Genomic DNA, 17294 nt, shown 5'->3' on the forward strand with positions numbered 1-17294 from the left:
TACTTGCACAGGAAGGAAGGAATATATATAATGTAATGTAAATTAATGAAGGTCTATTCAACAAAGCTAAAGAGTGAAAAAATTTAAGCCTAGAAGAATGGTAAAATATACCAAAGAGGGGGGGGAGGAAAAAAATCCAAGTCAAAAGAGAGTAGAGAAAGTCAACCTTCATTGTGTGACAGGAATTTGCTAGTTGTACTTCACCCAAAGTCTACGATTCCTGAATCACATTTATTTATTTATCCCTCTACCTCTCTTAAATATCTCCTCATCTTCTCAACTCTTCACACAACTCTTCATCCTTCTTGTGGAAAACAATGGTGGTGGCCTCTCCAAACCCAATTGGAAGTGAGAAGCTCATAGCTGTGGAGGTTCCAATAATAGACCTCGCAGCTAGGGGACCGAAGGTAGCAGAGCTGATAGTGAAAGCTAGTCAAGAGTATGGTTTCTTCAAGGTGATCAACCATGGAGTTCCTGAGGATGTGATCAGGAAGATGGAAGAAGAGAGTTTTAACTTCTTTGGGAAACCAGCCTCAGAGAAGAAAAAAGCTGGGCCAGCACAGCCATTTGGCTATGGCTGCAAGAACATAGGGTTTAATGGTGATATGGGCGAGGTTGAATACCTTCTGTTCAACACCAACCCTCACTGCATTTCTCAGAGATCAGAAACTATCTCCAATGACCCAACAAAGTTCAGGTACTTTCTCTTGTCTCTCTCTCACTAATAAACTTGAGGGTTTTGCATCCTTTTGTGGCCTCTATTCCTCTAGAAAACTTTAGGGTTTTACGTGGGTTTATCCTTTACATCCATGGGTGGCCAAATCTTGGAAAACATCAAAAAACAAATTTACATGGAAGACAAGTTTTTGAAACTCAAAATCATGAAGAAAGTTGAGTTTTCTTTTTATTTTTATTTTTCTTTTTCCTTTTTTTTTTTTTTTTTTACTTGGTACTGCTAGTATGTGTTTTACTATGATGAATGGTTTCCATATAAAGGAAAGAACTTGTTGAAAAGTCACTTCAACCCAATGAAGTTAACGTGGAGCATGGAAGAAAAATCCATATACATATTCCTTCCTCCATTGCTTTCATATGCAATAACCCACTATTTGTAATGACTCCTTTACTTCAAAATGATACGACTTAGGTGTCATATGAGTTGGTTCATTTTCTACACTAATAATAATAATAATAATAGAATAAACTATGAAAATAATGTGATTCCACTGCAAACAGTGAATTCAAAATTCATATATAGAAGTAGTATTAAATTATTAATCTTTATATACCATTTTAGATGCTACATTGTTGCATATACAGTACACTAATTGTGGTAGTGCTTATTGATGAGATGGTACTGTTTTTATAACTAAATATTGTATTTGGGTAGGGAAAAAAAGAAGGAAAAGAAGCTAATTGTCTCAGTGGGGGAGACAATGATGTAAGGAATTAAGTTTAAAATGTAATTAATTTATCCCATAGGAAGAGTCCATTGAAACTTTTAACTAAAAAATAAGCCTGATATCCATGATTGGTTCTTTATCTAATAAGTTTATAATAAAAAATAAAGGGCAAATGGGAGAATTTTGAGTTAAAATTATGGAAAGAAAATTGACATGGGAATGGGGTTGAAAGTACAAAACGGTGAGGAGAAATGGAGGCAAGTGGGCAAGAAAGAGGAGAGTAGGGTAGTGAGTGATAGAAGGAGATAAAAAGCGTATAGAATCAGAACAGAATGACAAGTCAGAAACACATCAAGAAGGTCCAATCAAATCAAAGAAGTTGTAAATGAGGGGAAGGTCCCAGATATGGAGAAAAGCAATGGTAACTTCTGTTACCAAATGAAGAAAACCAATGGGTGGAGGGTGTCAGAGAGAGAGAGAGAGAGAGATAGAGAGATAGAGAGTGAAGGTTAACCTACTTCTCCATTTTTATTTGTTTTTTTGAATGTGGTGTGTTATGACAGCTCTGCTGTGAGTGGTTACATACAAGCAGTTACAGATCTGGCATGTGAAGTTTTGGATCTGATGGCAGAGGGATTGTGGGTCCAGAACACTTCAGTCTTCAGCAGCCTCATCACACATCTTGACAGTGACTCAGTCTTCAGGCTCAATCACTATCCTCCTCCTCTTAAGGACAGGGACACTTCACCTTCTTCCTCATTTCAGATTCATCATCAGGGCAACAACATTGGATTTGGAGAGCATTCTGACCCTCAGATCCTGACCATCTTGAGATCCAACGATGTGGGTGGCCTCCAAATTTGTCTGGGAGACGGGGTTTGGGTCCCAGTCCCCCCTGACCCCACCAGCTTCTGTGTTAACGTGGGGGACTTGTTGCAGGTGGGTCTTCTTCTTTCCCCTACTCTTTTCACTCTTCTCTCTCTTTAGTCTTTATCTCCTCTCGTGGTAATCAGGAAACTGACTGACAGAAACTGAAAAATGAATTGGGAATCCCTGCGATTTCTCTGTACTGGATTGGTGATAAGTTGGACCCCACCCATCAGTTCCCAACCAATGAGATTCATTGAAATCATACCCCATGCATTTCATTGAAATCATACAACCAACTTCAGAAAAAAGAAATACCAGCTCCAATGGTTTTTTCTTTTTTTTCTTTTTCTTTTTATGATTATTTTCTTGGACACCAAACATGGGATTGATGTAAATGCTTTTCTCTTGTGTGAAGGCCATGACAAATGGGAGGTTTGTGAGCGTGAGACACAGAGCCTTGACCAATTCAGACAAGCCCAGAATGTCAATGGCCTTTTTTGGAGCTCCACCTCTTCATGCATTGATCACTTCTCCCCCAGAGGTGGTCACACCTGAGAGGCCTTCTCTTTACAGGCCATTCACTTGGGCTGAATACAAGGAAATTACATACTCTCTTCGGCTCGGGGACAGTCGTCTGAACCTTTTCAAAGCCTGCCCAGACAAGGAAGCTCAAGAGTGATGAATAAAATGCATGGTCAAGCAATCTCCAACGCCAAATTTTGCTTATAAGTTTCCGCTAATTAGATGATATATGTGGTTTTAGCTAGCCTGGATGAGTGTGTGTATACAGAAGAAATGGTTTCTACTAGTGTAATTCTGTAATCAATGGAAAGTTTTTTCTCCCAACAATGGTTTCTACTACTGTAATTCAACATCCTTTTCCCATATGAGAGGAGTAGGAGTGTAAATTCGGGCCACCTGGACGGCCCAAGCCTGAAAATTTGGGCTTTGGGCGGGTTTTAGCGGATTTCTTGGGCTCGAGAAATGATTTCAGACCGGGTCAATTCTCCTAAACGTAATGCCCAAAGTCCAACCCACAAAATTTTAATCTCCAGTAGGGTTTAATCGGGTTTTGGGTCATTAGGCCTTTTTAACCTCCCTAGATAAGAAGATTGAAAGAAATGGAGAAGCTTACACAAAGATGTAATGGAGGAGGAAGATAAATTGAAGTCATATGAATATATAAATGTTGATACAACACCGGTTGGTTACAAACTTACAATTTCAAGAACATTCATGTAATGGCATAGGCTCTCTAAAAACATCAGCCATCCGACTACATATCAGTCATCTATTTCAATTGAATGTACATACATCTAACAAATATTTTAAGCTAAAGTGGCTGTCAGAAAAAACAAGGGACTAACTTGTCAGCCAAGAATCTGAGAAGCACTGTCTCTTTTGTATAAAACCAAGTCACCCACCATGCTCTTCCTCGTGTTTATTGTTATCCTATAGTTTGTCTAAACGACAGTAAATACTACAACGGGCAATGGAAGTGTTAATTCGGATGTGAAGGAATTCTCACTGGACCGGAATCTGGGATCTTGCAGCACTGCGTGAGCACTTCTTTCGACCGGTTTTGCTAAGTGCGCAGACACAAATCTCAAGGAGCTCATAGTCCTCTTCCCAAGCCAACAGGGACGCCATCTCTGGGTTTTCCAAGAGCATCTTTGAAGTCAGGAATCCAGCAATTGTCCATGTTTGGTAGAGCCGTGACTGCTTGCCTATGAACCGCCCATTTCGTGTGTCATAATACTCAGGCCAGTGGTCTACTGAAAGTCTCTCTTCAGCTAAAGCAACTGCCTTTCTTGCTAATTCTGGCCTTCCCATCTTAATGCAGGCCAATGTGAACTGAAATGCAGAGAACCAGAAGCATTAGTATGATATGGCCAGCATTCCCCATCATTATTATATAGATGCGGATTAATTTTTCAGCAACTGCTCTTTTGGTAGACCTAATTGTTGAACCTCAATTTGGTTCAAAATGATTTATAATGAGGAAAAGGATGTTGGGGGACAAAAACACTGTGAAGATAAGAAGAGCTTTCTAATGAATTAACATGTAGAAAGATAATCATTCTGGAAGCTTTACAAAAAAGGTTCAGGGAACTCATACTATATAATCACAAGAAATTTTACCTGCCACAGGAGTGTTGGCCAAGATCCACCATTATGATATGACCATGGCCTGCAAGTAAGCAGAGAAATTCAGTGTTTGAATAAGAATATTTTACTAGAATTGATGTGGAGGTGCTGATAAATGAGGTTGAGGCAAGAAAAGAACAGGAAACTCTAAAGAGCCTCACGTGTTTTTTGGGTCACTGCCAGTGATTATACGCCATTCCTCATTCTCTAGAGCAGGGTAACATATTTTAAGAGGCATATGTGCCACAAGATCATCCCATTTGGCTTCAATTAAATTCAGAATACCCTCATTCTGTTTGGCAGTACCCAAAGATGATATAATGGACCAAAGATTTCCAAGGGTGAAAAATCTGAAATCCATATGGGCAGGTTGTAGATTGCCAATAAGATAGCCACCTTGGTCAGGTATCCAATCTACCAGCCAGGTAGGAATTTGATCCGGATAAATGTTGAACTTGTTGATGGCATCTGTAGAGTATTCCTCTGTCTTGTAACGATATATCTCATTGATCTTCTTCATATCCACCCAATAATACTCTCGGATATGAAATGACAGGGCACTTAATCGGTTGTTGATGGCCCTCACCAAATTCTTGGTTCCATCATTGACAGTGAGCATCTCACGGGAGCAACGTAGTGCTGAATAGAATAAGGCCTGTGAAATAAGATTTGTCAACAAAATGATAAGAGACCAGAAACTTGAAGCACCAATCGAAAGCTGTAAAGAAAGACATGAGATATATGTTGAACACATGAACTTGAAAACCTACTCATCCAAACATTCACATGGAGGGAATAAGCAAGAATTGCAAAATAATAGCCAAAGGAAGATGCCATACAACCATTAGCAACATAACTAATTCTACCTTAATATCTAATCTTCTTGAACAAGTAATAAATGGAGAAGAATAGTTCACCAAAATCCAAGCTAAAATCCAATACATACAAAAAGCTCAGAACTACACAGAGCATGCACAACTTACTTGGATTTCAAGAGGGTGGCCGTGAATACCCATGCGTCTATCAATCATGCAGGAACCATCAGTGACTAAAAGAGAAGGGAACATGTCAAACCCATCAGTTAAACATAAATTAAGGATCAGTCTTATGCCTGTCTGGACATCTACTCTTTCTTGCAATGCATAGTCACCCGTGATCTTTCCATAAGCTCTCAACAAAATGATCCACCACAACCCTGTCAGAGTAGTTAACATATAAAACAGTGCTTCAGATTTTACACAATGCTAACTGTCAGATTGTTATTTAATATGTGTAGGTAAGAATTTAATCTTATTGCATGAAAAGCACTGGATGAACATCTGGATATGAAGCAACTGAGAAAAATAACAACAGATCATGTAGCAAAGCTAAACCTACCAGAATCAACAGGGGCAACACGCCCAATCGCTGATTCACCAAAATCAGGATCCAAAACTTCCTCAAATGCTCCATTGCCTCCATCAAGAGGCACAGTTCTAACTTTAAAACTTGCTGGCATCAACCCTTGCCCAGGGCTGTAGCAGTCCACAGTCTTCTCCCAACTCTAAGCAACAAACACCAAAACGATATGTTTAAATTTATGTCAAAGCTCACAGAAATCCCAAATTTGCACAAGCTAGCTATTTGAACTACAGGCCTTCAATAGGCTTCCCCAGTATGCTATTACCCTTCACTGTGGCTTCATATTTTGTCAAAGGGGTATTATTTTCCATGATGAAACTAGGAATTCTTTTTTTCTTGTAAATGAGGAAAAGATATTCCTTGTTCTTTGGCCTTTGTGATGCTAAATTTTGTTATAAGTCAGGACATCTGACCAAATAATGGATTCAAAATTTTTCCCATTTAGTTTCTGTATAAGGCCTCACTGATTCTTTCCATAATTTGTTTAATAATCATGTGGGTGTTGTACAGAAAATTTTTAACTCATGTTTCTTTCACATATGATTTATGCAAAAAAAAAAAAATCATTACAAGAATAGGCTTTTACAGAAAGTAGCAGCCATCACCACAAAGTAAATAAAAAACAATCCTAAACTTGAATTTCAAGAAACCCTTAAACCTCTCCTATATCATTGTCTGTGGAGATGACTCTCAATTTCTTTTCATTTGAATGATGGATTTCTAGTTTACAATGCTAGGTAAACCCGATAATTGAATAAATTTCAAAAGATGTATGATAATGCCCTTATTATATTACACACAAAAATAATGAAATCATGTGCATCACTAAGCAGAAATTCACTTAACATAAAAGGGAAACAAACAGTAACATCAACATCAAACCAGAAGAAAAATCAAAATAAAAACCACAACTCACCTGTAACTGTAATGTATGAAGGAGAAAATTCTTCACAATCTCTCCCTCTCCTTTAAGCAAGAATGCAAGCGCTGATGGGACAAAATCCCGAATAAAGACCTGATCATAATTCAGCGGTTGCTTATCCCCTGGGTCATTAGCTGCAACAGTCCCCACCGGATTTCCACAGTAATCCACAACCGCACTTCTCAACAGCCTCCATGCCTCTTTTTCAATCTCGGGCACCTCTCTCTCAACCTTTTCCTTATTCAAACCCTCTGAATGATCAAAATTCACATCCGGGTCCTTAAATTCTAAGCCTGACTCCTCCTCTACATGACCCCTCTCAATTCTTTCAATCACCAATGGCTTCACATTCAATCCACCATTGATATAAATGCTCTCAAACCCCTTCTCATTCACATGACTCTCCACCGACGTCGAATGCTTTCTAAAATCCGACGCCACATTCGAGATCACCAAAACACCTCTCCTACCTCCATGAGCACCACTACAACTTCTGTAAACCCTAATTTGGCCCCAATTCGGATCGGAAAACCGAAAAGCCCTCCGATTCGAATTGATTCCACATTTCTTACCCAAAATTTGAGCGCTACAACAGTGGAATCTCCGGCTATGGATCAACTTGGATTGAAATTTCGACGAATTATCAGCAATGAAATGGTTTGATTTTGAAGATGGGAATTTGAAAATGGAGGAATTCCTACAGCTGGTTAGAACTCTACAGTAGGGTTTCATGGTCGTAATTCCAATATAACTGCTCGAGTTCATGATCCGTAAAAAATCAAAATATTATATATATCAAATGAGGTTGAAATGGAACAATTTTTATATATATACAGAGCTCTGTCGATCCTGAAAAATTGATCAACAGAGAGTAAAAAATATAGGCAAAAAGGAGGATAAAAATCACTATATAAGTGTATGAAATGAGAAATGGAAATCAAATGGAATGATTTTTTAACTTACAGTTGAAGAAAAAAAAACACGTTGACGAGCGAAATGGTTTGAATGTGAAGAGCAGCAGATTTTGGGGAAGTCGGTGGAGTGGGCCTTTTATAGAGACGGATGAAGAAGGTTCGTGGATGGAGAGAAATTGGCGTGGAAATACGAAGCTGTAAGCGTGGTTTGACGGTTGTGCCCATGCGCGTGATTGGTGTTGTCAATGGTCACATGGAATTACGGATATACCCTCAGAAGTGGATAAACACGAAAGGTTGGTGGGGGAGGAGGGAGAGGGGGAAGGGCAATTTGGGTAATCGAGGGGAGGAGGAAGAGAAGATGGACTTGGCAGATAAAGGGTAAAATCGTCCAGGCACAATTTACGATTTCGAAATGATCAATTTGGTCGGCGAGGAGTCAGTCTAAAAAAAAATGTGCGGGATTCAATAAAGATCAACTTTTGGCTTTTTCCATCTGAAATTAAAAATTTATAAAAAAAATAAAAAAGAGAGGACAGCGAGGAATCCTACAGCTTGGCTTTTGTATAAATATACAGTACAAGTCTACGTATAAAGAGCATGGGGTACACGTGGACTTCTGCAATTGGATAAAAAATGGGTTAAGTTTGTTGAAATATCTCGCTAAGTCGTCTCTTTCTGAGTTGTAAATATCGCGATATTTAAAGATAATATGTGGCTTAGGCTTTTGGGTGTCAATTTTATCAGGGCTGTGGTCCAGTCACTGTCCCGATATAATTTCGTTATAGCGTTCAAGGCACTTTTCAATTTGGAGACCTTTACCCTTTTATCTCCCATCTTCAATTCTTTTTTTTTTTTTTGGATTTTAAACTTAAAAATATTTTAATTTTTTATATTTATTAAGATCTGAAATTGATATTTAAAGTAAGAGTATTTTTTTAAAAATAATTTAAAATTTTAATTATTTTTAAAATTTGTTCAAAACTCATTAACGTTGGTTAAAATTTTCGGTCCTATTATTCCGATGGAGATAAGAATAAGAATTTTCAATAAAATAAAACGTATAATTATCAAATAAAAAATAAAAAAATCAAGTTCGTTGAATGTTTCGATTTTTTGAAGTGTGTAATTGATTGGGCAGCCTGAAAAATGTTAGTGGAAGGAAATAATGGAAGATGAGTAGGATGAGGCTCCAAGTCAGCTGCTTTTCTCCATAGTCATCAAAGCTGACCTCAAATGCCAGACCGGGCGTGTGGGTCTACCCAATCAATTGCTCTTTATCTTTATCTTTATCTTCTTCCACCTCAATATTCCCATTTAAAATTCAATCTTTTATTTCTCAAATTTTCTATACTACCGATAAAATCCGCCCTTCCAATTTTTTCAATTGGTTTTTTTTCGCCCTTTTAAAATGATTTTCAGACGATATCTATTATCTATACAAAAGAAAATATATTATTACAAATAATATTAAAATTAATTTTTAATCCAATATCAGACTCTATTAATAAAAATATTACAAATGTATAAGTTTTTGTGTGAGATTTATTCACAAAAATAATGTTTAAATTTTTTTGAGAAAAAAATTTTGAAAACATATTTGGTTATTAATTGTTCCCAAAACATATTTTTCATAATTGTTTTGAAAATAAAGAGTTTTTTTCAATGCATTTTAATTATTTTAATTTGTTTTTTAAGGTTTTGGTTTCAAAACTAATTGTATCACTTATTTTAATCATTCTTATATATAAAGATTAAATACTTTTGAAAATAAATAATTTTTTTTTAATTTTAATTATATTTTATTTTTTTATAAAAAAATCAAACATAAAAAAATAATTTTTCTCGGTATTTTATTTTTTCTTTCTTTAGCATTTTTTTGCCACAGTAAAGATATTATAGATATCCTTTATAGTTATGTTTGATTTTTGAAAAATTAGAGAAAAATGTGAAAGAAATAAAATATAAAAAAAAAAATCCAATATAAAATCTTGTTTTCCTAACCTTCTTATAACTTATTTTTATCTATTATATAAAGATTAAATAATTTAAAAATATATAAATTTCAAACTATTTTTATTATATTTAATTTTTCAGAAAAAATCAAACACACAAAAAAAAATTTAATTTTTTTTTTCTTTCCTTAGTAGACTATAAATTATGGCTTTAAATTTACATTAAGCTTTTAATTAAAAGTACAAAAACCCCCTGGCCCAAAACCCCAGCGAAGCCTAGTCCAAATGTTGAAAGAATTCCTTCAACAGGCCCAGTTGTATCAAGCCCAATGTTTGACTTTTGAAAGCCTAAAAGCAGAAACCTAATAAACAATGGACATATATCCAAGGCCCACTTCCCAATCCTTTTGCGCCAGATCAGTGACCTTCCCAAATTCCAATACTTGGGTTTTAAATCCAAAATCAAACAAAACCAACATGGGCCCAAAGAAAAAGTGTGGGCCCATTCTACAGTTAGCCCAACCACATACTAAAATCAAAATGCTTACATGAAAGCCCCATGCAAGTTGCAGCTCCAGATAGCTTAATTAAAAATAAAACCACTAACTATTTGTTTATTAACAATTATAAGAACCTTCTATTAGCAAAATCCACAAATTTTTTTAATCCAAATCTTCACGCGCACCACCGTTTTGGCTCGCGTAAGCAGTGATACCATTTTCTACGACCGCACTCTTCGAATGCCATGGATATGGTCGCTTGGATTAGATTAAGTCTAGCATCTTGACCCGTGTTTTATGTGTGATTATAATCTTTATTAAACCCGAGTCATGGTCAATGCACTAGGCTGCTAATCCTCCGATTAATTCTGTTCAAAGTTTTCCTCTCATCCTCCCATAGTGTGTTAGTTGGTTTAAGCTTTTCCAATTTCCTCAATCCTTAATCAAAACCAGATAATAGAATTAGAAATACAAAAAGTGGCTTATCAATTTTACATTATTAAGTTGTTTCATTTTATTGGAGTGCTTTTGATGTTTTAATTTTACAAATCCACTCACTATCAATGACCGAAACCAATTTCACTTAATAGATACATATAAGAAGTGGTATGAATGTTTTCTAACCGTTTTTCTTTTTAGGGTTATGAAAATTAGGAGAAAAGAAACATCATTTATGATATTAGATGATCCACGCAATTCAAATTTGTGGATCACAAAAGCCCCTAACCCCATGATGTTAATGTAACCAAAATGAAAATTACGTCTTTTCTAGATGTTATCCTATTTATAAGACATCAAGGATGCCTTTAATTTATGGGTATCTTAATTAGGAAATGAGTATATTCCATCAAAACAAAAAATTAATATGTTTTGGTATCAATAATGAAGTTTTATTTTTCTAGATTCGAGATCCTAACAATACAAATAAAAAAGAAAAGAAAAGTAGTTGATTTTATTTTTAAAATATTTATAACTAAATCGAATTTGTATAAGTATTTTTGTCGAGATTTTTGTAATAAACTTACATTAATTATTCGATGATTCTAAAATTAAAGTCTTGTATTTTTAAATTTAGATATCATTAAACTATCGAACGAGTCTTTTGAACGTTTTTTATTTTTCTAATATGGAATATTACTCAATTGGACATTCCAAAATGTTGAGAGGTATAGGAGGAAAAATCTCAATGACCCTAAAAGAGGTTATACTTGGAGGTGGAGGACACATGACGGGTCAAAATCATACATCCATGTGGCTCCTCCCCATGTAAATGTAAATATATGATCAAAACTTAGCCCAAAAAAAACCAACTCAATTAACCACTCGGAAAGGGTGGATAAGCATGACCCAATACAACACATTCCATTACTTAAAGAGGAACCCCAACATGAAATTTTCCTTCATTTCTTACGGGTAGGAAAGATTTTCTATGCATTTGAAGATGTGACCAAGCGAAAAAAAAATTGATGGATATGACCCCAATAACTTTGGCTGGCTAGCTAGGCCATTGAACTTGTGGCTGTGAGGCTTTGCAGGCCAAATGAAAAGGGGGCACCATGGAAACGTGTCGCTTTCAATACAAAGCTTCACGCAAGTGATGAATGGGAATGGGAATGGGAATGGTAAAGGCAGTGAAATGGACACTTAAATAAAATCAACCAGGAATAGGAATATGGAGAAGGATATAGTACACTTGGTGGTCACACACATGTGTTTCATAAGATTTTACCTTCTAATTTGGTTTGAAAATTGATGGCTATGAGTCTCATGATGATGAGGTTCTGGGGGAGCCCATGTGCGCATCAATGCTTTTAAGGGAAATTACGGGGTGGTTTCGCATTTCTTTTTTTCATAAATTAAGACAATTTCGAATTAAATTAACTATATATGACCATGTCTTAGAAAGTCTTAGATTAAGTTCCACTACTCATTTTTATTCCATAAAATGTGATTTAACATTTTTTATTTTTTTTTAAGGAATCTCCTGATTTGACTTTAGTACATGTGTTACACAATATTTTTACCATCGAGTATGGTTTGAAAAATGTTGTGCATGGGAGTATAGTAAGGTAGTTCTTCCATGTGGCTCATCAATGTTTGAGAGGAAAGCTTGGATTTACCTCGTATGGTTGAAACCTTAACGTGCATTAGAACCATTATTTGAAAAAAAAATAAAATGAAACTCATAAATTTAAATTTCGAGTTAATTTCACTTGTCTCTCTGGGTCTACTTATTTTTTTAAAAAAAAAAAAAAATTTATAACTAGAATTAATTTATAAAAATATTAATTGATAAAATGTAAAATCAACGATAATCAAATATATTTATACCAAGCCTTAAAGGGTTTTAAATTAAATTAACTATTTAAATTCCAATATGTGTAAACAAGAAAAGTTTTTGAAAAAATTTGTAAGTTTAAAAAAAAAAACTTATCAGACAACCCCATTTCTCGATATTTTTCCATATAAAAGAATACATTTAAGCAAATTTATATTTCTTTCGATTCATTAAAAAATAATAATTATATTGTAACTTTCAAATAATTTCTTAAAAATAATCAAATACTTTATTTTTTATTTAATATTGCCTCTTTTTAAGCCTTTCAAATCATGAATGATATGAATGATTAGGCTCCTTAGCCTAAATAGACTTTGATATGTATTGTCAACCATTTTGTAAAGGACATGAAAAGGAAGGAGATGTGGAGAAGCAAGGACAAGTTGAGCTTTCAACATTATAAAAACTTTATAAGATAATAACATTAGTGAAAAAAGCAAGCCATGGTATCCACCAATATTGGGGGATGGAATGATTCAAGATACAAGCAACAATTTTGGTTTGTTTAGAAAGATTTTATTTCTATCAAGAAATGTGGAAGGAACCCTAGCGACTGAATCTTTAATCTTTATCAACAATCATGGCGAATCTTTATTCCCCATTTTGTGGTGCATGGCATTGTAGATTGTATTGTGGAGACCCAACTTCTTCTTCCACAAGTGCTTTTCCATCTCATTTCATAGGGTGCAAATTATATTTTTAAAATTTTGAAAAATAATAATAATCTTTACAAATTTGTAAATAAGAATATATAATATAATCTTTATGAAATATATATATGTATTTTAAAAAATCATGAATTGTTTTTTATTTTTTATTTTTCTTAGCATGCTATGTATGGAGCACACATCAACAAAATTTTTAATTCTTCATGCAATTCCATTTTCAACATTCATCAAATTTTTTTCAACATTTATCAATATTATGGCTATATTAGGTTTTTAAAATATTTGAGAGAAAATATTTAAAAAATAATAATAATATAAAATATAGATTTAAAATTAATAAATTATTTTTATTTATCATTTCAAATTTATTTCACTTATTTTAGTTCTTTTAATATAAAAACTAAATAACTTTTTTCTTATATATTTCCATGACACAATCAAATAAAATAAAAATGATTTTTTAATTTTTTTTTTCTTAATACTTTTTGAAAACCAGATATAACCTTTGAGTTATTATTGAAGTCATAATTCCGACAGTATTTTTTAAAACAATTATTTATTATTTTAAAAATAAGATTTTATTTAAGAAATAAAAAATATTTTTCTCATATATAATATAAAATATTTTAAATTTGCAATTATTAATAAAAATATTTTATTGTTTTTTTAAATGTCTTAAATTTATTATTGAAATTAATTCAATTTTCATAATGATTTTTCGAGAGAGAGAAAAAAAGGTCGATGCTTCTCGGATCGTGATTTAGGCTTCCATTTATTATCTCATTAAATTTTTTATTAATATAATTGGAGGAAAACCCCTAGCTCCAATATTCATGGAACTGAATTATTTTAATTTTTTTTTTCTTTTTTTTCCAAAATAATAAGTACATCCTCAGGACCTCAACCAAAGCTTCCGTTTTTGCTCGGCTGTGAGATTGTTACGGGTGGACTTGAAGATTTGGTGACAGTAACGGTATACTTTTTCCAGATATAGGAGTGGTGGGGCTACGGTCCCACAATTGATGGCATCAGATGCCACCTACATTGCCCACGTGGGACTATTCCAGTGGACCCCATTCTCTTGACTCCAAGTCATCTTTCCGCTAGTGGGTCCTATCAACTCAAAAAAATCAACGTGGCCTCCAAAGAAGATGAGTCATGGAAGTAACTTTGGTGCATTCCAGTTGTCTGCTACAACGTCATTTTTGTTATTATTATTATTATAAAAAAGAAATTAGGAATAATGAGATGTACATGTGGACTTGTGATTGGGCAGCTTCAAGACTTGCGGCTGTCAGTGCTTCAGTCCAGGAAGCCTAACACTTTTTAGTTTTTACACGTGTAAGCCCCTCAACCCCCTCCCACCCTCGGGACCACTTCGGTGGCTTGTCCAAAAGGCACGAGTCCTCTCTCTCGCCTCAGATTCCAGCCGCCACTCTCCTCACTATTCCATCACGTTTTCCGTCCGGTTTTTCTTCTTCCTCAAGAAATTACTTTTTAAAATTTATATTAAATCCCTTTATTTGAGGTGTTTTAATTAATAATGAAAATCATTAAATCCCTTTATTTGAGGTGTTTTAATTAATAATGAAAACTGATAAGATCGATTAAGGATGAGTTGACGACATGCCACGAATCAAAATCATTGCGAAATTCCCTTTTTGTCATCTAGAACAAGGAACTGTTGGTAGGTTCAGACCCCATGGACCAGATTTCTAAAGTGCCATGACTTAAAAAATTATATTAGTGGAACCAATTATTCACCGCTTCGACATTTAAAAAAAAAAATGGCTACCATAAAAGTAAAAAGAAAAAAGGACAAATACGAAAAGCGATCAATGTAAAAATTTAAATTACACGGTCAATTTCAATGAATGAGATTCAAAAAACCTCAAATTACAAATCCCCCCCTCCGAAGAAAAGCATACGGAATACAAACTAAAAAGAAAAAGAAAAAAAAATTCACAGTTTAACCTCTCCATTCTTCACAAATTCTAATTTTGTATCCTAGATTATTGTATTTTGGTGATATTTATGTATTTCGCTATTGGCCCAATATTTCCTGCAAATATCAAATTGGGCTCATTTTTTTATTATTATTGTTTATCAGATGTTGGTGAACTGCGGCTGTACGGACCAAATGTCTTCCACATTCCACAAATTGTCCGCCGTGGCCGTGTCGCCGCCGTCGTACCACTGGGTGTTTGGCTCCATGGATTGGAAATCCAATCCTTGGTTGAAGTAACCCGAGGGGCTGATTAGCGAATCTGTGTACCCAACCTGGCCGGTCTGGAAAAAATCCGGGTTTTGGTTGTCACTGACCGGGAAATTGTAAATCTCTGTCAGGTCCGAGACGGGTGAAACCTGCGCTCCAAACGAGTCCGATGAAGCCGCTGTGCTAGAATTCTCCGGGGTGTAACCGGTGCTGACTTGCCCCCCGTAGAAATCGGCGCCCCCGGCTGCCATCTGAGGAACAGCAGCACTTCCGGCGACGATATCGCAGCTACCACTGAACTGGTGGGCGGCCACGGCGGCCGGAGATGATCCTGATGTGGCCGCCGCCGCAGCCTGAATCCTCTCCACCAACCTTGGCATCCATAGATAACGCATGGTGTCCTTGAATTGCTTGCTGTTAACGTCGCATTTCAGCTGCTTGGCATGCTTCTGAACCCGGGTTCTCCAGTAGTTTTTAATCTCATTGTCTGTTCTGCCCGGCAAGTGTTGTGCTATCTTTGACCACCTATGAAAATCAAGAAAATGGAGTATATCATTGTTAGTCTTCATTTCTCTGGTTGTGTGACGTTAAATTTTTCGGTGGGGTTTATCATTTATGTAATAAAATGGAGAGATCATGTACCGATTTCCCCAGCGGGAGTGAAGTTCAAGAATCAGAAGTTGTTCTTCGAGAGTGATGTTTCCACGTCGAACATCTGGGCGGAGATAGTTCAGCCACCTCAATCTGCAGCTTTTTCCAGTTCTTTTCAGGCCTGTTTCAATGATGAAGTTGTTTTGGTAAAGTTTTTTCCAGGAACAGAAAAAGAAAAATGCATAGAAACAAACAACAATTCCCTTATACTGTGCTTTTGCTTATACTTTACATATAAATATGCTATGATTAGCTCCGCAATATGCTTGGTTTTTTTAATCTCCTTATGGGTACGGCTTGCTAAAGAATAATGATGTGGGTGTATCTCATTCTTTTAAGCAATAAATCAAAGGTTTTTTTGCATCTGTGATGAATGAAAGAAAAGAAAAAAAAAAAAAAAAAAAAGGAAAGTGGAGAAATTGAGCAATTGGGTTCCTTTGGTTTCTACTGAATTGAATTGGTTTAGGGAAGAAAAAGAAGAAGAAGAAGAAGTTACCTGCACAGCGAGCGAGAGAGTTCCAGCGGCCTTCGCCATGAGTAGCAATGTAATTGATGAGTGTAAGATCTTCTTCCACAGTCCATGGGCCTCTCCTCAGGTCCATCTCTTCTTCACTCAGAACGGTGGAGCTACCACCTCTACCATTAACATCCATTCCGAACAAAGTCTCTGATTGATTGAAACAAAAGTCTTTGATTCAGAGAGAAGAAAGAAAAGAGAGAGAGAGAGAGAGAAAGAAAGACTTTTGGTTCTTTTAGAGAGAAAGGGAGAGGGTGCTTGGATTAATCCAAGAGGATAGAGGTGGTGTGGGGTTTTTATAGAGATAGAGAGATAGGTTTGAAAATGGTGACATGTGAGAGAAAGAGAGAGAGAAGGAGAGAGAAAGAGCGCACACGCCGCAATGGGGATTTAATTAATCTGTTAAATTAATTAACAATTATGTGTAATTATAGTAATTAGTAAGAAGGCTTTCAACTTTGACGCTTTGACTTTCCATCATCCCTGTCTCTCTGCGCGTATGCTGAGTGTAGCAGTCCTCTGGAAAATGGCTTTCCCACTCTCCAAACAACTTGCCATTTTTATTTTTGTTTCTTCTTTATTGTTTTTCTCACTGTTTTCAAGTTGAGTAGAGTTTTTGACCAACCTTCTCATGGTTTTCTTCAACATGTTTTGGACCAATTTGTAGGTATCACGTGCTGGGTTATTTCAGCATCAACTAATAATTTGATAAAATTAATTTTTTATTGAAATTTAATGAAATAGATAATAATAATAATAAAAATAGTGTTATCTTTTATATACCATGCACTC

General features: G+C 35.4%; 3 protein-coding genes across 3 annotated transcripts; 1 reads left to right on the plus strand and 2 right to left on the minus strand.

Annotated features, from left to right (window-relative positions):
• The first annotated feature begins 309 nt into the window (after window positions 1-309).
• LOC117914369 (gibberellin 2-beta-dioxygenase 2-like) lies at window positions 310-3119 on the plus strand. The gene is made up of 3 exons (XM_034829679.1): window positions 310-697; window positions 1967-2342; window positions 2689-3119. Exons 1-3 carry the CDS (start codon window positions 318-320, stop codon window positions 2950-2952), a joined length of 1020 nt encoding a protein of 339 aa, XP_034685570.1. The 5' UTR covers window positions 310-317; the 3' UTR covers window positions 2953-3119.
• A 298-nt stretch (window positions 3120-3417) lies between these two features.
• Window positions 3418-7737, minus strand: LOC117914368 (alkaline/neutral invertase A, mitochondrial-like). The gene is made up of 6 exons (XM_034829678.1): window positions 6739-7737; window positions 5799-5964; window positions 5405-5616; window positions 4583-5076; window positions 4416-4464; window positions 3418-4127 (listed from the first exon to the last, which is right to left on the minus strand). Exons 1-6 carry the CDS (start codon window positions 7507-7509, stop codon window positions 3798-3800), a joined length of 2022 nt encoding a protein of 673 aa, XP_034685569.1. The 5' UTR covers window positions 7510-7737; the 3' UTR covers window positions 3418-3797.
• A 7203-nt stretch (window positions 7738-14940) lies between these two features.
• LOC117914001 (transcription factor MYB108) lies at window positions 14941-16776 on the minus strand. The gene is made up of 3 exons (XM_034829150.1): window positions 16482-16776; window positions 15977-16106; window positions 14941-15859 (listed from the first exon to the last, which is right to left on the minus strand). Exons 1-3 carry the CDS (start codon window positions 16636-16638, stop codon window positions 15226-15228), a joined length of 921 nt encoding a protein of 306 aa, XP_034685041.1. The 5' UTR covers window positions 16639-16776; the 3' UTR covers window positions 14941-15225.
• Between the last annotated feature and the right edge of the window lie 518 nt (window positions 16777-17294).

Source organism: Vitis riparia, chromosome 5, assembly GCF_004353265.1.
Source record: "Vitis riparia cultivar Riparia Gloire de Montpellier isolate 1030 chromosome 5, EGFV_Vit.rip_1.0, whole genome shotgun sequence".
In the NCBI taxonomy this organism is placed as follows: Eukaryota; Viridiplantae; Streptophyta; class Magnoliopsida; order Vitales; family Vitaceae; genus Vitis; species Vitis riparia.

Excerpts from the sequence above, each read along its gene's own strand:
- LOC117914369 (XM_034829679.1), top strand. The coding sequence starts at position 318 with ATGGTGGTGGCCTCTCCAAACCCAATTGGAAGTGAGAAGCTCATAGCT. Across the intron at positions 698-1,966 it reads AATGACCCAACAAAGTTCAG|CTCTGCTGTGAGTGGTTACA; the intron begins GTACTTTCTCTT and ends GTGTTATGACAG. Across the intron at positions 2,343-2,688 it reads ACGTGGGGGACTTGTTGCAG|GCCATGACAAATGGGAGGTT; the intron begins GTGGGTCTTCTT and ends TCTTGTGTGAAG.
- LOC117914368 (XM_034829678.1), bottom strand. The coding sequence starts at position 7,509 with ATGAACTCGAGCAGTTATATTGGAATTACGACCATGAAACCCTACTGT. Across the intron at positions 5,077-5,404 it reads GCCACCCTCTTGAAATCCAA|GCCTTATTCTATTCAGCACT; the intron begins GTAAGTTGTGCA and ends CTTATTTCACAG. Across the intron at positions 4,465-4,582 it reads GGCAGTGACCCAAAAAACAC|GCCATGGTCATATCATAATG; the intron begins GTGAGGCTCTTT and ends GCTTACTTGCAG.
- LOC117914001 (XM_034829150.1), bottom strand. The coding sequence starts at position 16,638 with ATGGATGTTAATGGTAGAGGTGGTAGCTCCACCGTTCTGAGTGAAGAA. Across the intron at positions 16,107-16,481 it reads CTCTCTCGCTCGCTGTGCAG|GCCTGAAAAGAACTGGAAAA; the intron begins GTAACTTCTTCT and ends TCATTGAAACAG. Across the intron at positions 15,860-15,976 it reads CACTCCCGCTGGGGAAATCG|GTGGTCAAAGATAGCACAAC; the intron begins GTACATGATCTC and ends TGATTTTCATAG.